General features: G+C 49.7%; 1 protein-coding gene across 1 annotated transcript in view; it reads left to right on the top strand.

Annotated features, from left to right (window-relative positions):
• SRL (sarcalumenin) overlaps positions 1 to 8,862 on the top strand; it is a 38,135-nt gene extending 29,273 nt beyond the window's left edge. The window contains exons 9-11 of the mRNA XM_065412031.1: positions 5,091 to 5,207; positions 6,543 to 6,776; positions 8,051 to 8,862. Coding sequence (XP_065268103.1) covers positions 5,091 to 5,207; positions 6,543 to 6,776; positions 8,051 to 8,862 — 1,163 coding nt within the window. The remainder of the gene's footprint in view (positions 1 to 5,090; positions 5,208 to 6,542; positions 6,777 to 8,050) is intronic.
• Positions 8,863 to 19,956: the final 11,094 nt, after the last annotated feature.

Below are 19,956 nucleotides of genomic sequence, written 5' to 3'. Positions count from 1 at the left end.
GGCTTCTGCACCAGTCCCAGGCAGCTCAACTCCAGGGAGACAGGCGGTGCCACACAGGTGGTGGGAAGCAGAGACTGCCTGGAGCCGGAGGTGCACTGGGGTCCAGCCAGGGGGCAGAGAGGAGATGGCGGGTGGGGCCAGGGGGCCGAGAGGAGCAAGTGATGGGAGGGGGGAGCCAGTGGGCTGGCAAAATCTTGGGGCGCAGTGCAAGCAGAGCAGGCCATGGCCCCTTCTGAGCATGGGCCTGACTCCATGGTGCCACTGGTGCCATTGTAAACCCGGTACTGGAGGAGGGGGTGAGGTATGCGGGCTCTGGGAGGGAGTTTGGTGCAGGAGGTGGCTCCGGGCTGGTGCAGCGGATTGGGGTGCAGGTGGAGGTGAAGGGTCTGGGAGGAAGTTTAGGTGCAGGAGGTGGCTCTGGACTGGGGTAGGGGGTTGGCGTGTGGGAGGGAGGGCAAGGCGCAGGCTCCGACCGGAGGCGCTTACCACAGGCAGCTCCCGGTCGGCGGCACAGCGGGGCTCAGGCAGGCTGCCTGCCTGTCCTGGCCCCATGCCATTCCCGGAAGCGGCTATCTGCTGGCATGTTTCTGCAGCCCCTGCGAAGAAGGGGGGCAGCTGGTCTCCATGTGCTGCCCACAAACACTGCCCCCGCAGCTCCCATTGGCCGGAAACTGGCCAATGGGAGCTGTGGGGACGGTGCTGGGGGCGGGGGCAGCACGCAGAGACACCTCACCCCCCCCTCCCCCGGGGCCGCAGAGACGTGCCAGCAGCCAGCCGTTTCCGGGAGCAGCGTGGGGCCAGGGCATGCAGGCAACCTGCCTGAGCCCCGCTGTACCACCGGACTTTTAGTGGCCCGGAGATCTCAATCGACTGGCAGGGGCTCCAGGATCAACCAGTCAATCATGATCGACGGGTTGGTGACCACTGCCCTAGCGTCTGTTTGCCAGAAGCTGGGAATGGGAGACAGGGGATGGATCACTGAGTGATTACCTGTTCTGTTCATTCCTCTGGGGCACTTGGCATTGACCACTGTCGGAAGACAGGATACTGGACTCGATGGACCTTTGGTCTGACTCATTATGGCTGTTCTTATGTTCACTGCCACCAGAGCTGTTTTCTTTCCTCGTTGACAACCCCAGGAGAGAAAAGCGCCACTCCAGATTAAAGTTCTTGTCTGAGCTCCCATGCAGGGAGAGGTGAGGGTTTGAGGGCAGAGAGGGGGCGAGGGAAGCACAGGGACAACGCTGAGGACTGACAACTTGCCCCTGGTGATTGGTGACCACATGCCATTTCTGACCTCTCCCTCCCTGAGCTGGGACCACTGTGCAGGCAGAGAGCTCAGCATCAGGGCTGGAGGGAGAGAAAGAAGCTCCTCATTTCGCTCACCAGCATCCCTTCCAACTGACTTCAAGGAACACCGCTAGACTCAACATCACAGGCCTCGGTGAATGCTGCACATGGGGTGCTAGGAATCAGAGCTCCATGGCTAAGGGCCTGAAATTGCACCAATATTGAGTTCACAGGTTGTGCAAAAGGGGGTGAAGGCCACCTAGGTGAAATCATGGCCCCACTGAAGTCAAGGGCAAAGCTCCCATTGAGTTCAATGGGGCATGATTTCACCTCTAGAGTTCAGAAAGGGGTGAGCAGCTGGAAAGGGGGATGGGGCCAAAAGAGGAAATATCAGGGGAAATTCCCTCTGAGGCAATTCAGGGGTGGTGCCAGAGAGAAAACGTGACTCCTGGCGGGGCTGTGATGTAAAGTTGCCTCTCCCACCATGGCAGAAATCCCTGTGGCTCTTGGCAGCACAAACAAAGCCCACCCAGACCCCCCCCCCACCATTTCTGTCAAACAAACACCATTTCCCCATGCAAAGTATGTTTGAAATATTATCCAATTGGCACCATTTTATACAATATTCAGCTGTCTTGTACAGACTGAAGCCATAGGAATTCTCAGCTCATAGTGGGGGTAAGGCCATGGGTTGGGAGCTGATTGATCTGGATTGCCTTCCTGAATCTGCTTCAGAGTCTCTAGGTAACCTTGTGCCATTCTCGTACCCTCCCTGTGCCTCAGTTTCCCCATCTATAACATTAGAAGAAGAATATTTCCCTACCTCACAAGGGTCCTACCCAGGAAACTACTGAAGCACCTGCTTAAATCCCACTCGAGCTGGTCAGGAATTTCTTGGTAACTGTTTTCTTGTTGAAAATGTTGATTAATCAAAATCAAAACAGGAAAGGGTCAGTTTGGCCAAAATTCTCGACTCGAAAAAATGTTGAAAAACAAGTTTTGAAATTGTCAAAATGGGACATTTTGACATTTTTGAAACCAAAAATTCTGGTTTCCCAGTTTGAAACAAATGTTAGTTTCAAAATTTGAGCTCATTATAGTAAAAAAACAAAACCCCAACTTTTAAAATTAAAAAATAGTTGAAATTGAAGCAAAATGTTTCAGTTGATCCAAACCATTTTTTAAAAAATCTCAGATATCTTCCTAGAATGGGAAAATCACTTCCTGCCCAGCTCTAAGCCCCACTGATTTTAAGCAGACGTGTAAGTGTTGCCCTAAGTCGGAGCCAGAGAGATTGCAGGGATTAATTCATTCTTATTGGTAACCCTAGTGCAAAAGTATAACCCATATTGCTGGTGATATGTTTTGCTTTATATATGGATAATACATTATTTGTAGATACAATAATATATTATTTCCATATGAACGTACTGCCTGTATTAAATGTTTGTATCAATTATACATTTTACTTTGTTTCTATAATGACATTTATTATACAGTGTATAATATAGGATTTAAGTTACTCAGTGTAAAGCGATAGGTATAATAAATTATTATGCAGAGTAAATGTGATAAAATACATGGTTGTTTTCAGCATATTCCCTCCTTTTCCCGTCGTATGCAATGGTTTCAGTTTTAGAACATGGAAACAATTCTTTAAATGTTAGTGTTACACTGCGCCCCTGAGCAGCTCATCAGGAGCCACGACTGAACTCGGGACGGGTAGCTCTCAAAACATGCCCGAGCTAACATAAGAACAGCCATATTGGGTCAGGCCAATGGTCCATCTAACCCAGTCTCCCATTTTCTGACAGTGGCGGTACCAGATGCCTGAGAGGGAATGAACAGAACAGGGCAATCATCAAGTGATCCATCTCCTGTTGTTCAGTCCCAGCTTCTGGCAGTCGAGACACAGCAATGAGGGACCAAACTGTGGCAGGCTCATCAACCTTTGTGTGTCTGTGGCCCAACCACCACTGGAGGGTGACAGAGCACTGCACTGAGTGGGTTACGCTGGCAGTGTGCCTGATCGCTGGTGCGGAGATGTCTCCCACACATCTCTTTCCCTCGCTGTGGTTGTCCTGTGGTTGTCACTCTCCATGGGTCTCTTCATGGGCTCTTTGCGCAGCATCCTCTGCAGCATACTCTGCAGTCCTCCTTTGCTTGTCTCTTTCTAAGTGCCAGGTGGATCAGGCCTGAATCCTGGGACGTGCTGAACACAGCAACTCCCTGTGGCCCCTTGGTGATGTTAGTTGTCCATGCTTCTCAGCAGATGGCTCCAGGTTTGCTCCTGCAGAACCTCACCTCAGTAATCCTTGCCATTGACTTCAGTAGGGCTAGTTACATGAGTAGCCTCACTTGAAGTACTCCTCACTTGAGTAAGGGGCTGCAGGATCAGGCCCTTATGCCCTGATCCCATGAAAGTCCACAGCAAAACTCCCATTGATTGTAATGGTGCAAGATCAGGCCCTTGATGAGTTTCCTACTGGCCCCTACCAGCTGGGGCATGTAATGTTCCCTGGCTGCCAGCCCCATTGTGTCAGCCTGCCCAGCCTCTGAGCCTGGCCTTGCACCTCTCGGCTTGCCCATGCGTATCATGGGGATCATGGCAAAATCTCCAATTGATTTGTGTTCTAAAAGAAGCTGTAAAAGGGGCACCTGCAAAAATGCACGCACGTCTGTTCCATGTGCAAAAACTTGCCCATGTCCACACAAATTGCCAATTTGCTTCCACAAAAGAAATAATTGCAGTCACAATGGCCTGCTTGGCATGCACGAGGGCATGTTTTTGCGGGGGCATGCACATTTTTTGGAATGCATTGCTGCCTGTAAAAAGATGCCTGCAAAAACTAACTCAAAATTCACTAAGCAAATACGTCTTCAAAACAGAGTCGAAAAACATTCCTTTCAAGACCTTTCATAATTTGGGTAGGGTCAGCCTGAGGGGACTTTTATGCAATAATCCAAGATGGCCAGGAGGGGTGGAATCAGTTAAATATCTACAGCTGGGTGGTGCTTTGAATTTGAGGTACTAGGAGATCCTGGAATTACCCCAAATTTGTCCATCTCCACTTAATAGAATTCTAAAGCACAGTAACCATTGGGACATGTGTGGTCATCCGGGTGTGAAGCTCCTACAGAACCACTGTTGAGTGAGGTCTGCCCCAGCTCCTTCTGTAGTCAATGGGCGTCTTTCCATTGACTTCGGTGGAAGTTGGATCAGGACTTTAACCCTATTGTGCGCCACAAGCAATGCACATTTGATGGGGTCGCCCACTGCACCATGTGGACAGAGGTCCAGCCGTAAGGCTGTACATCATCAGGCAGCCAAAGGTTGAGGCTCGTTCCACTCTGGATATAGTCAGGAGGGCAGCAATCAAGTTCGTATCATTTCTTCCATCTCACAGATGAATGATCAGACTGAGGGAGTCTCTTGACTGTCTAGCACCAGCACAGACTTAGCTAACATTGGGCACCTGGGTCAGTCACAGACCGGACTGTTTTGTTCCACATATTCAGTCCCAGTACCAGGGGTTCTGAAGGCTAAGCACAACCCTAGCAGCATAAGTAGCATGTGTGCACCCGCGTATCCATGACCCTGGCCCCGCACAAGTCAGTCGCTATGCTCTGCTCTTGCAAACGGCTGAAGGAACTTTAGAACGTTTCCCTGAACTCGGAACATTTAGTTAATGGTGTGGGACGGGGCGGCTCTTGCTCACTCTTCAGCTGGGACATTCGTTACAGCGAGGAGCTCAAATTCTAGTGCTTGTTCACTTCCTTTTGTTATTTCCTCTCTGCAGACGGGGAGATTACGTCCAAGCCAATGGTGCTGTTTTTGGGACCATGGAGCGTTGGCAAATCCACCATGATAAACTACCTCCTAGGGCTGGACGACACGCCCTACCAGCTGTACACAGGTAACGTGCGCTCCGGCTTGCCCATTGTTTCTGCTTAATGTGCTGTGCAAAGGGTACAAGCAGGCATTGTCACTCGTACATTCACTTCTCGAGTCAATTCCAGCCAGAGCCTGGCTGGTAAACATTGTCCCCAGCTGCTCTTTGAACCTCTCTTTTTATTCATTGCAACCCCCCAGGCTGCTGGGGGCCAGCCATCTCTCTGGTCAGGGAGGGCTTGAATCCTTGCAACCCTGCACCTGTAAGAGTCAGAGGAGTTGGTGCAGAGAGAGACAGATGAGATTCCTCTTCCCCTCTTCACCCCCCAGGATCAAGCTGTGCATCTGCCTCCGCAGCATTCCCACTTCCTGCAGTCCAGAGACTCAGGACTGAGATCTTCCAACCCGATAGGGCATCGCACTGTAGGTCACCTTCCAGGCCAGCAGAGTAACAATCCTCTAACAAGGGGAACTTGCCCTTTTCTTCTATCCTTCCCCACCATGCATGGAGCCAATTAATTTACTTTAACAACAGGCGTGACATTTCCCATCTCCTCTGCTCAGCTCCCACTCCTTTTTATCCCTGAACACAGCTGAGCGTAGCACTGCTGAATTAAAAACTGTACTGAGCTCTGGCATAGGGAGAATCATGGCACTAGAAAGCAGAGCAGGAGTTGGGCCTTTATAGTGCTTTGCATATTCGTGATATCTCAGTGTAGATTAACCACTGCAGGAAAAACTGCACTCGTGCATCCATGGAATAGCTACAACCTGGTCTACACTACAGAGTTAGGTCGACATAAGGCAGCCTATATCAACCTAACTCTGTAAGTGTCTACACTAAAATGTAGCTGCCACCGGTGTAATCTGCCCACTACACCAACTTAATAACTCCACCTCCGCGAGAGGCATAGCCCGTAGGTTGATGTAGTTAGGTCGATGCAGTGTCACTGTAGACACTACGTCACTTACATCGACACTTGCTGCCTTTCAGATGCCGTCCCACAATGCCCCACACTGACAGTCCTGGTGAGGACGCGCTCCACTGACACAAGGAGTGTAATGTGGACATGCAAAGCAATTTAATTACTGTGGTGGCTGTACATCGAACTAACTTAGGTTGACTTAATTTTGTAATGTAGACTTGCCCTACGTTTCCTCAAGACATTCTGCAAGGCATAAGGTACATGATATTGCAAGATGCTCTCTGACCATACCTGTTGCTTTGGATCACCCTCTGTATATTCATGAGTAAGCAGTATCCTCTGCAGATAGTCTGAGACACAGAGTCTGACTCATTTCCAGCAGGACAGCTTAGACTTTACAGCTCACCTGCTCTGCTTCTCTTGTTACTGGACAGGGGCCGAACCCACCACCTCTGAGTTCACGGTCATCATGCACGGCCCAAAGCTGAAGACCATCGAGGGCATCGTGATGGCTGCTGACAGCGCACGCTCCTTTTCGCCCCTCGAAAAGTTTGGGCAGAACTTCCTGGAGAAGCTGATCGGGATAGAGGTGCCTCATAAGCTTTTAGAGCGGGTCACCTTTGTAGACACACCGGGCATCATTGAAAACCGCAAGCAACAGGAACGAGGTAGTAACCGGCTTTGTTCATTGTAAGAGAGACCAGAAAAGAAGGAGCATTATAAATGTGAGATAATAACAGTCCCTTGCTCTTCTACAACGCTGTTCATCAGTAGATCTCAAAGCGCTGTAGCATTTTCCTTGTTTTACAGATGGGAAAAAAAAGTGATAGTGGCTGATCCAGGAAGAGAACCAAGATCTCCTGAGGCCCAGTTGAGCGCTGTATTCATTAGGTCACACACAACAAAGGGCCAGTGAGGAGGTGTTGCAGGGTGTTTATTTTTATATTGCAGAAGCACCAAAATTTTGCCCGCCTGTGTTTGTAATGGCCACCTGGCAGGGGCCGCAGGGACACACACAATATTCATAAAATAGAGCAGATACAGCACACTTCCTCTTTCATATGGAGGGGCAATGTTCAGAGACTTAAGCAAGATGGGGGTGTTTGTGGCCTTTGGGCTGTATTTAGCCTATGGGCTGCACTTTGCCCATCATTTTCTATCATGTTTCTATAATGTTCTTTGATGCAGGCCCCTGCCAAAGTCTCTGTGCTAGAGCAGGACACGATGGAATGCTGGAACACCAGCACTTCCTGAATAATGTATCTCACAACTGGGGTAGCACTGCTGGGGTTTGTCAACCCATATACTAGATACATTAGGCAGCATTGGAGTGGCCAAAACATGGCCTTAGAAAACAATCAGAGCACAGATAATCAACAGCAGGCTACAGAGAAAAGGAAAGTTTGGAAGTGACTTGGAAGGAATTTAATTCCAGAAGAAGCAAAACACACCCCCAACTACTAGGAGGCAGCAGAGTGTACATCAGAGTGGGTCTAGAGGCAGAAGGCAGTACCACCATATTAATAAAATGTTTGAATTGTCTACTAAAATCTGTTATTTACCTATATGCTCATCAGTGCATTAATTACACAGCATCCCCACCTCCGCTCTCCCAATATCTACCTTCAATCCAGGGGGAAATCCTGGCCCAATGGCAAAACTCCCGTTGACTTTACTGGGGCCAGGATTTTATCAGAGAACGCCAGCTAAGGCACTAGTGCCAACTGAATATAGACTGATTGTGGATATTGGTGCCAAGATGTTCTGCGATGGCTTTAGTAGCTGAGAAACGAGATTTCCCACAGCATGAGTCTAAGTCTGAAGGGGTCTGAGACATGGTGGGCTTGTGTCGTATCTATGCTGGTGACTGAATGGATCGGTCCTGTGTTAGATGTGGGGAGCTGGACATTTCTGTTTGATTTTTCTCTCTCCCCTCCCAAAGGTTACCCATTCAATGACGTGTGCCAGTGGTTCATCGACAGAGCCGACCTCATCTTTGTCGTCTTTGACCCTACAAAGCTGGATGTGGGGCTGGAGCTGGAGATGCTGTTTCGCCAGCTGAAGGGCCGGGAGTCTCAGATAAGAATAATCTTGAACAAAGCGGACAGTCTCGCCACCCAGGAGCTTATGAGAGTCTATGGCGCCTTGTTCTGGAGCTTGGCTCCTCTGATCAATGTCACTGAACCTCCCAGGGTCTATGTCAGTTCCTTCTGGCCCCCAGAATATCACCCTGAAACCCACAAGGATCTGTTCCTTAAAGAAGAGATCTCACTCCTGGAAGACCTTAACCAGGTGATTGAAAACAGGCTGGAGAATAAGATTGCCTTCATCCGCCAACATGCCATCCGGGTTCGCATCCACGCTCTCCTGGTCGACCGCTATCTGCAAACCTACAAGGACAAAATGACCTTCTTCAGTGACGGGGAGCTGGTATTCAAGGACATTGTGGAAGACCCTGACAAGTTCTACATCTTCAAGTCTATCCTGGCAAAGACCAATGTCAGCAAGTTTGATCTCCCCAACCGCGAGGCTTATAAGGACTTCTTCGGCATCAATCCCATCAGCAGCTTCAAGCTGCTAGCTCAGCAGTGCTCCTACATGGGAGGATGTTACCTGGAGAAGATCGAAAGGGCCATTACTCATGAGCTTCCTGATCTCTTGGGGAGTATTGGCTTGGGGAAGAAGCCCAGTGTTCTCTCCTGTGACACAACTGGCTGTGGTGAAACCCCAAGAAACCGCTATAGGAAACCATAACATGCTATGTACTAACATAACCATTCATGTGTTCCTATTGGTGAATGAGCTTATGTCTTATCTGTCCAAGAAGCCATGGTTTATTAATCCTTTGAGTGCCACACTGGCAAGAGCTACTGTACAACGAGGACTTTGAGTCATTGACATTAATGGCAGGGGAAATGGGGTGGGCATAGAAAAGAGAATAAAGAACTGTGAATTCCTGACATTTTATCTTTGTTATTTCAAATAGAAAGCAATGTTTAAGCTGTAAGTAAGAGCAACAAATGGTGAACTAAAGCTTTACCTGCTTTTTCACTGGTACTGAAGTTCATGAGTGTGGAACAAGAAGTTCAACCTTTGCATACACTAAGCAGACAGGGAGTAGGAAACACAGACTCTGGAATGATAACCTGGAGGAAGGCTCCGACGTCTTGACCTGGAGAACCGGAGAGGGTCATCCCTGGGGAGAGAGAGATCCAGCAGAGTAAATGTCAGCTTTTGGTGGCTGTATATAGGCACGAGGACCACAGAAATGCCTATAAATAAATAATAATCTGGTTTTTTTCTTTCCAAGACTTGTAGGCCATCAGGTTCAGTTTTTTGTGAGCTCCATTTGGATGACAGTTGAGCTGTAACTCAGAATCTTTAGCATTCACCCAGGTATTAGCCCTCTCCTATCCCCAGGGGGTAGGGAAAGAAAGACCCCATGTCTGTGTTTAGACTGGATTCAGTCCAATCTCTGGGAACATATGGCATTGTTAGTACCAAATGCATGTCCCAGGTGGGATTTGGAAGTCTGGCTCATAAGGAGAAATGGACTGGAGCTGAAAGAGCAATGGCACTTAAGTTACATTTGAGAGACAGTGGTTGTAACTCAAGAAAGTTCAGAAGAAAGCCTTTGAAAGCATCGGTCTGTCCCTGTGCCTGAGAAGAGGCAGGGAGCTTAGCGTATGCATTTGCTGTTAGCGTCACGCAGTTGTTGGCAAGTCAAGCACAAACCTTGGTAGGGCTCAGAGAGTTAATCGATTTGCATTTTGACCTTGTTTATGCCAGTGTTGCATGTTTTCTCCGAGTCAGATCCCTGCGTTGTTGTGCGGTTTGGAGGAAGACAGGAACACCCTCCATTTCACAGCTGTTGCCTGTTTTCTCTTCCAATCTTTTTGCTGTAAGTTAGGAAGTCAAAGGTGTCTGGGCCCTATCTTATTTGGGCTGAGCCAAGCAGTCATATTTATTTGTTGGCGTTGCCATGTTGTTCACCTGCCCCAACACACCAACACCCAAAATTGTGAGTTGCAGGAAATGATGCCATTGGAACCAGTGCCAGCCTCTCAGTGGACATAGTTCATTGTAGATGGCAACTAAAGCACAGGGGAAGTATGGGAGCCCTTTTCACTAAGCAGGCATTGTTTGGTTGCAATGACCCAGCATGGCTGGTGGTTGAGCTAAGCACTAACTGAAGAAGAAGGTGGATGTTGCCCTGAATGGTGTACGAGACCTGCTAAATAGCCTTTCTTCATTATTCTCCCTGTCAAATGGACCAGAGCTGAGGCTGGTCTTCAGAGAACCTTCTGAGTAGAAGTACTCACTGTAACATACCTTATCTGCCCGGGGTCAAGAATTCAATGAAATGCCAAGCAAAGCAAGGCAAAGATAGAAAGACAAAAGGAAATAAGAAAGCCATATGTTGGCTTTTTAAAGAAGAAACTTGAGCAGATGAGAAAGTGGAAGGTGCTGACCAGAGCCTGTTGGGAGCATGGCATGGGGCCTGAAAGGCAGCACATCTCTGATCCACATGTGTGAATAGAGATGGAGCTGTGGTTACAGGAGAACCAAACATATCTAGCATTGGTCTGGGATTCAGCTTCCTTGGTGCCGAAACCTTGAGTTTAAAAGAAACGGTCTTTTAAAGCAATCCAGGTGAGTTCTAGTGGGCATTGTTTCATGGGTGCTTGACTTGATCCAAATGTGTCACCCTGGAGGACACATCTGATGGGTAATGAGTCCCCAAAGGCTGGGTGCCGGAGAAGAAACAAGTACATCGATGAGTACTGCAAGAGGGCAGGTTACATGCCGAGGGATTTTGTGCACAGCACTGAAAGGAACAGGGGCAGCTAATGAAGGCAAGAAGAGGTGTCAGAGAAACTGACATCCGAAATAGCACAAAGAGAAGTGACATGCTGGTGAGTCAATACTGAGTGAGGTCTCAGACTGCCTTGGAGCTGCTTCCTCCATTCACTTCTGTTCTTCTTTTCCTCTCTTTCTTTTACGTTACCCCATTCCTCCTCCTCATCCTTCTTTGTCTTGGTCACCCACTCTTTCTCACTTCTCATTGTCCTTCATTAAGCTTACCTGCTGCTCCTGTCACTTGGCCTAGTTTGCATGGTTTTCTTAGGAGCGAATGGAAAAGAAACACTGTCAGAACTGTGCTAATTTTGCCACTGCTTCTGCCATCACATTATGTTTTATTGTCACCATAAGCAAATAAGTCGGTTAAACTTTTCTAATTCTCTGTGCCTTATTCTTCCTGCTCGTTCTTTGCCTTTTTATTTCTCTTCGCTGTGCTGTCATCTTCTTTTTGTCTTTCCCCTTTTCTTCAGTCTTTCTCCTACCTTTTCTTTCCTCCGTTTCTTGTCATCCTCTTTTCACTATACCCAGGTCCTTCCTTCCTAGTTCCCTCTAGCTCACTAGCATCCTGCTGGTCATAAAGCTACTGCTCTCCTTTTGGGTGTTGGTGTAAGTTATGATTGTGGTGTGGCTGGTGTTACCAACATGATATAGACCGAGGAATGTTGGCAGCATTGAGGAGGATGGAGGTTGTAAAGCATGGTTGTCTACAAGTACTGGGCCTGTTGGTTGACGTCCTGTTGGGTAAGCATTCATTGACAATGAAGATCTCTGCATATACTCAAGAAAATCTCCTGTAATCAGATGAGTTCACCTTTTAACATGTGACTGACAAAAGCATAGTACTGGCTCAAAAGCCCAGCATAGAGGCTCATGCATTGATCATAACCACCTTCCCATCTGAAAATTTACACTAGGATTCTCTTCTTAAAAGCACTCCTGGCGCTTCAAGTTTAACCCCCCTGTGGCCTGACATCAGGTGACCCTTAAGAAATAGTGGACCTAAGAAGTGCATTTGTTTGTTAACTGCACATCAAGCTGGGCCCACTCTTGGCTCCCACAGCCCTTGTTGGGAATCGGACACATTTCTGATGGCCTTTCTTCCCAAGCCCCTTGACACTTGAAATGACTTGCATGGCCACAGCAAATGATTGTTAGTCTAAGAAGGACTGTAGTTCAAAGCCCATCTCATCTGGCACAGTCTGATGACACAGCAGGCTCCTACCATCAATCTGACTGTCTCTGTTTTATGAAACAAAATGAACTTGATTAGAAACAATATATAAAGCATGACATGAGCGATGTGTCTCTGAGTTACAGGAAATGCATCGGGAATGAAAACAGGGAGCCTGAAGATCTTTTAATTTTGCTAAAAAACCCAACATCCCTAAACCCACTGTTGTGTGCTTCTTTTTTAACAGGAATCTGGACAGACAGATTATAAAGAATTACATGCTGTAATATATTCCCAATTAGGTGTTCATGATAATGTGCATTTGGATAAAATTGTTGGTCCTGTACATCAACCCGTCTAATAAAATCAGTATTTTTCAAACACATTCCATGGCTACATTTGCTTTGTTTGCCTGTCCACAGAGATGCTGAAACCATGGGCTTGCTTCTATTGAAGTCAATGGGAGTTTTGTAATTGGCTTCAAAGGGAGCAGGATTGGGCCCCATGCAGGAGAGCGGTGCTTATACAAAACCCGGGGAGGGAAAGAGAAAATCCCAGATTGCGCCCCTGAGTTCCAAAGGGAAGTGAAACGTTGCCCTCAGATGCACACAGGTGGCTCTGGTTGATGTCCATGCTGCTAGCAGAAAGCATAGAGCAGCACCCAAGCTGGATGGGGAGATGATGGTGGAATAGGAAAGCATCACAATGCCCCGCTTTCAGCCTTTCCCATACCATGATCCCATGTTACAAAAGAAGGACGTTTGGGGACCCACGCCCTCCAAGCGAGCCATAGAGAAGGGGAGAGCTCTCTTCATAGTTCCCCACACATGGCATAGTGGAGCGTCTTGGCATTAGGGGTGAGGCACTCCTCCAAACTCAGCTTCTACTGCCTCACCTCTCCTGCAACCGTCTCAGGATGTGCTAAAAAGGGCATATCACCTAAACACAATCCAGCCTGCACAGTGCCCCACGCTCACCAGGGGAGAGCTCCCCCCGTCATCTTCTCACTCTCCCTCACCCAAGAACCCACTGCCAGGCCTCCTCTCCCTTTTGGGGCCTCACAGAAAAAATGGCTCATGCAGGACATGGCTCACCTGGTACCACTCCAGTACAGGCCCATCGGTTAGGAATAAGAGACATTTTTTAAGGACAAATTCAACCCACACTTTTCCCGTTAAGGTTTGCTCTGGATACTGCTGGGAGCTGTAGAGTCTGCAGAGGAAGGGTCATGGGCATCACTGGAGGCAGTTCAATGAAACTTCTGCTCAGTGTGCAGCTGCCATCAAAGCAGCTAACGGTATCAGGATGCATAAGGAATGGGATGGAAAATAACATGGAAAATGTCTTCAATCAGTGATGTGGCTTCGTGCAGCACTGGTCACCCCATCTCTCACACGACGGGGCTGAACTAAAGGGGTTCAGAGCAGGGCGATGAGAATGACCAGGGGCCTGGAAAAACTCTCATGAAGAGAGATTGGAAAGGCTGGGATTGTTACCTTAGAAAAGGGACAAATCATCATAAAAATCTATGAAATAATGAATGGGCTAGACAAGGGAGATGAGGAACTTCTGTTCTCCCTGACCTCTAACGCAAGAGCAAGGGGACAGTCAGGAGATTAAAAGGTGAGAAATTCAAACTCCAGAAAAGGAAATACTTTTCCCACACAACATGTGATTACACTGTAGCACTCGCTGCCGCAGGAAGTCACTCAGACCAAGAATTTAACAAGATTGTAAAGGGGACTGGATATTTATGTGCAGGCCATGAATATCCAGTTATTGTAATTAATGATGACAAATTCTGGAAGGGGTATTAAGCCTCACACTGCAGGGTTTACGTCAATCGCTAACTAGCAGAGACCAGGTTGAGACACAGCTGGGGTGGGTCACAGATTATCTCACATCTGCTACTGTGGGGCTCTTGCACCTTCTGATGGCCGTGGTAGGAGAGAGGCTCCTGGTGTGGATGACCCTCAGGTCTGATCCAGCCTGGCTGGTCCTACATTGCTCTAAAGATTTAGCCGCCAAACTGGGGGCCTAGTTGTCCTCTCGCTTATTCCAATTTTACGTGGATTCTTCCTAATCTACTCCGGCTACATCTACACTGGGAGCAAGGGGTGTGATTCCCAGCTTGTGTAGACATACTCACGCTACCTCACATCGAACTAGGGTGCTAAAAATAGTAGGTGTAGTTGCGGTTGCATAGGCAGTAGTGAGTGGCGGTACAGGCTAGCTGTCCGCGTACGTACTGTAGTGAGGCAGAGTGGCCTCCCTCTGAGCCTGAGCTCGAGGGACCATTACACTCTCCTGGTGGGTGGAGCTGGGCCAGCCCTGCCCCCCATGCCGGGAATATGGGGCAGGGCAAGAAGTAAAAAAGGAGGGCCCTGCAACTCAGTTGAGCAGGAGCCAGGGAAGGAGACAGATGTTTCCACTGCTGCAGAACTCTGCAGCGCCCTGCCCTCAGAGGAGAGCAACCCGGGAGAGGAGCTGCTGGGACTTCCATCCACAGTGTACCCCAAGAAGATGGAGGACTCTTGGACTACGGAACCCTCAACCTGGACTGTGGTAGGAAGTAGCCCAGGCAAACCAGACTTTAGTCCGGTTTTGTTACTAGAGCCCAAGTCAGCATGTTTTGGAGGGATCCCCACTGACCCAGTGGTGAAATCATCTGCCACTGTTCGGGCCCTGGGCTGGGACCCTACCCCCTGCCACCAACCCCACCCCTGGGGTGGCAGCCTATCACCCCTAAGCCAAAAGGTCTGAGCTTTGTTTGTGGCTTGCGCCAGCCAGGAGACTGTGGGCCCAGACTGTGTGTTTGTGGGCTGCCTTAGCCAGGAGGCTTAGGCTAAAAGTCTGCTCCCTGCTCTGCCCGCCAGAGGGATAGACCGCTAACTGACTGTTGCCTGATGCCTCAACACACACAGATTGGCCTCCATCTGAATCTGAGCCCAAGGAACCCTGCACTACCCACAGGGTTCAGATAGGTTTGTACTTGAAGCAGCTGCTAGCCCATACCACTGCTGCCTGTGCTACCGTGGCTACACTAGCATTTTTAGCATGTTAGCTCCATGAGAACTAGCGTGAGTATGTCTTCATGAGCTGGGACTCGCCCCGCCCCATCTGCAAGCGCAGACATACCCACTGTGTAGGAGGAGGATCACAACCTGCATGAAAAGCAGAGGCACCTAGTCTGTGAATACATCTGTGCCTCGAATAAGACTCACCAGTGCCTCTGAGCTCTCTTGGCGATTGGGGGGGGGGGGGGGAGGGAGGAAGAGGTCTGACTATTCTTGGGGCTGTGGTTAGCGCACAAAAAGCAGGCCACACTGCAGTTGTTCTCCACCCACCGCCATGATACTGAGCAGGTTCAGGTGCTCATCACAGGCAGAGTATGGGCTGCTGCAGACACAGAAATCTGCCTTTGCAAAAAGGAAGGGCTGGTCCCCCATCCATCTGGTCCTAAAAGAGCACACTAAGGTAATCACAGGCACACTGTGGCGACCCAGCAAGCCCCTTTGTCACGAGGACTGAGGTACTGGCCTGGACGTAGGAAATGTGACACAGGGTGCGTCTATCAGAGGCACCAGTTCTGCCTGACAGGGTGAGACTGGCCCCCGCCCCCTTTGACGTCCAGCTGACGTGTAGGTGAATGGCCCTTTGGCTGGAGCGTGAGTCTCGTTACTACAGTCCGCCTCGTGAGAAATGTCAGGCGGTAATCCTCGAAAGGGGCTGCGATGGTCACACAGGTGGGGAAAGATTAAGGGAGGCCTCAGAGGCCAATTAATTCGATTTGGGATTGTGTTGGGGAACACCGGGAGGGCGTCATGTCCTGGCCCTGAAGGAAGGGTGAACGTAGAAAAACTGTGGGGGGAAGGCCTGAAAAAAAGGCTTGGTAGGAAGCAGTCCAGGCAGGTAGCAGCAAGGTGTCTCACAGAGCAGACTGTGGCTGCTGTCTGTAGAGTCCCTGGCCTGGAGCCTGGTGGAGAGGGAGGGCCTGGGGTCCTTACCAGCCATGGGGGAAGAGGGCGTGTGGCCCCGAGAAAGGGATAAAGGTGACTGAAAGCCCTGAGACCAGAGGGTGCAGGGACATGGGGCCCAGAGTTGCAACCGAAGACCTGATGTAAGGCGGTGAGCAATTGCTGTGAGCCTAGTAGTATCTCCGGATCTACGCAGGATTAGATGCATCACGGCTGTGACTCTTAGTCACATGCACAGGATTAAACTGGTCACCAGATTAGGAGGCAGGAAGGATTCCCCCTCCCCCCCCCGGGGCAGATTGTCAAGGCTCCTGGGGATTTTCCCCTCCCTTAGAGCAGGAATCCCTATCATGATGAGGGTGGAGAATCTCAAAGACAAATGCCCCACAACTGCCCAAAGCCCAGGGCTTTGTGGACGTTGTTCCTTCATCGTCTCCATTTCCCCATGTGAGTGGATTTGCACTATTCTGTTCATGGATGGCAGACCCATTCTGTGGATGGCGAGGCCAGCTCACTGCTGCCTTGGCACACGGCTTCTGCAAGTGCCTCCCCCACCAGTGCTGTCAGAAGTCACAATGGGAACGTAGGTTCCCGTAGCACCTTTCAGCCCAAAGGGCAACCTTGATGTAGGTCCCTACGGTAGCACTTAAGTCCAGCGTCATGGGGAACTTTTCTCTCCGAGCTCAGAAGCAATTTTTCTTGACAGAAACGCTACACACGCCCAGGTACTGTCTATGTCAATCAATACAGTAGATGTCTGAGGAAAGCAGCCAGCCATCCACACTTCTGCAGCACTGCCTGTCTTTTGTCCGGTGCCACCAGCTTCCAGGCCCCTTCTCTAGCTTCCCAGCCATCCCTGCAGAGACTTTGATGTTTGGCCAGCTGCCAAAGGGAGCAAGGCAGGTTGCTCACATTATTACCCCCACCTCCTTCTCTGCTAGCCAATCATGCTGCCTCCCTGCCCTCAATTCCTTCCCTCTCTGCCAAAGAGACAACCAGCAGGGGAGGTGGAAAATGGAGGGGAGGCAAGGGGAGGGGAGGAGAGGGGGAGAATTGAGGGAGGGTAGAGGTGAGGGAACTGATGTGTTTGTGTAAGAATAATTAATGGATCTGGGGAGAAATGATGGTTGCATGGTGTGGAGTTCACTGTAAATTTTGTATGAAATTTGCTTATATAAATGTAATGCAAATTTTCCTTGGGCTTTTTGCTGGCCTGGTGGAAGCAGGTCAGCCCTGCAGTTGTGCCTGGATCCTTAGAACAACGGCATCATTAGTTCAGTAACACTAGGAACAATGCACGCACATCAGAATTCAGTTATCCAGCAGCATGCCAGCACGCTGTGACAGGAATAGACCAGTTCACATGCCCCTCCCACCAAAATGGAGCCAGCTCTGGGATGGAAGGCAACAACTCTTTAACAGTGCATGGGAACAGCACAGAACCGTTTAGGACAGGAAATGAAGGATACAGAAACCAATAGAAGCTACAGGGGAAATTTTAAGGAGGCAGAATGTAATTACCAATGCTGGAGTTTGGCCAGGACACGCAGGTTAACTTCTGACTCCTGCTAAAAGTACCCTGAGACCTAAAGTGCCCCTAGCCACCAGGACCTCAGTTTTACATCTCTTCTGAAAGACCTCCCCTTCATTACTTCAGTACTGACTCAGCAGGAAAAGCACCACCTACAGAGATGCTAGCACCATTTCCTTCACCAGCTGGGTTTTCTCCCATCCAATACGGACTGGGCAAGACCTTGCTTAGGGCGCAGTCTCACCCTTACCCATGGAGAAAGGACTGCCCAAAGCCCTCCTTCTGGTGCAGGATAGGATAGCCCAGGCAGACTGGGACTCTCTCACTGCTACATCGGCTGCCCACTTAGCACAGGTAGCTGTATGAACACACATGCCTCAGTAATTCCCTGGAAGCCCAGCAGAACCACAATATGTGGTAATAGAGACCAATATTAGCTAGTTCCCTGAGAGTCACAGCCTCAGTTGGGGCTGTTGATCACAAAGCCGGTCCAGATGCTAAAGACAGGCCATAGGAAATAAAGCTGGGGGCTTCCTTTACGAGCAAACAAGGAGTGCAAGGTTTCTCGGATTCATTTCTAATCAAGTGGCCTCTGGGCTCCTTTCCATCCGCAGCCTCCACCTCTACCCAGAGGGTGTGTTAGCTCTTTGGGGCAAGGCCTGCCTTTCTGGCCTGTGTTTGTACCGCACCTGGAGCAATGAGGTCCGGGCCCATAACGAGGGCTCCAAGGCACTACCATAACACAATGAAATAAAAATAAGAATAAAATTAAAAATGGGAATCCATTCTGCAGAGTTACGCAGTTCAGGCCTTCCCCCAGCAGAGGGCAGCACTTCTATGTACAGTACTTACAGCTAGGAAAAAATGCTTGGGAAGAAAAATCCTCCAGGAGCTGCCCAGCGAATTCCTTCTCAGGTGTACCCAAGTCTCTATGGCAGTGAGTCGCTGTTTTCACTATTTACTTTAAGCCCGTCTGGTGCATTAGTTAGGATACAGAGATGATTCCCCTTCTCTATCCCATTGGACAGAACTTCCCACAGACACTGACTATGGAGAGAGAAAGATGAAGACTCTCTCGCTGTCCCCCTGGGGTTCCAGCACGAGCCAGGGCCCTACCACGGACGGTTCAGATCCCCCCACTGAGGGTCTGGTAATAGACTCCAGGGAAAAGCACAGGTGGTTGGTAACCCCAGCGATCTCACTCGAGCTGAGTCATCGCTAGAGGCCCACAGATTCTTCTGTAGGAAGCCCGTCATGACTCAGAGTCCCTGCAGAGAGTGGGGGGGCGGGGTGGGGGGGGCTGGTTAGATCAATCAACAGCAGCTCACCCGTGTGCAGAATGGGATTTCGCTTTGGTTACCCACAGTGGGGCTGAGAGATTTGCTCCTTCCCTCCCCCCTCTTTTTACATCTCAGTTTCTCCCACCTCCTAATCAGACCTGGTGGCCTCAGTGGCCATTCAGCCAGTTTACCCCATGCCATGCACTCTGCTATGTGACCTCGTGCAAGTGGCTTCGAACCAGATTGTACCTGGCCCTGCACTGGTGCCTAAGAGGGCAGTGGATGTGAGCATTCTAGCCCATGCATGCCTCCCATAGCAGCTGGGCATGGTCTCGGACATCTCTTGAGTGCAGCGACAGTGCGTTCTGACAGCCTGACGAAGATGGGTGCCTCTGAAAAACAAGACCATTAGGGCCTCTAAGAGCGCAAGACACACCAGAGGGGATGTGCGCAGGGTAGGCCAACAGCCCCTCCCCTGTGCATTGGCTTTGCACAGAGAGAAGACATGTTTTCATCCAGCCAGTCCAGGTTTCAGCTTATGTGCCCAGGTGCTTTTTGACAAGCCCTGATGTCTGTTTTTTTTTAATCTGAGCGGGAAGAGGTGGAGCAGGGGGCAGAGCCTTGGGGAGAAGAGGTAGGGCAGGGGGCGGGGCCTCGGGGGTCTGGTTACCAGACATTAGAAAGATGGCAACCTTAGTGCAGCACTACTCTAAGGGAGAGGCCAACAGGTGCCATTAGGGTGACCAGACAGCAAATGTGAAAAATCGGGACAGGGGGTGGGGGTGGGGGTAATAGGAGCCTATATAAGAAAAAGACCCAAAAATCGGGACTGTCTCTATAAAATCAGGACATCTGGTCACCCTGGGTGCCATTGTCCTGAGCGTCTGAAAGCTCTGGAAGGTTTGTGCAGCTCCACACCACCTCCAAGGCAGGGCTGGGCCTCTGGGGATATAACTGAGCACACCTAGCGGGAAAGCTACAGTTCGGGCCTTCGCCAAGAACTTCTGGTGAGCAACCCACAGGCCA

Source organism: Emys orbicularis, chromosome 10 (assembly GCF_028017835.1).
Source record: "Emys orbicularis isolate rEmyOrb1 chromosome 10, rEmyOrb1.hap1, whole genome shotgun sequence".
Lineage (NCBI taxonomy): Eukaryota > Metazoa > Chordata > Testudines > Emydidae > Emys > Emys orbicularis.
This window is presented reverse-complemented; position numbering and strand designations above follow the sequence as displayed.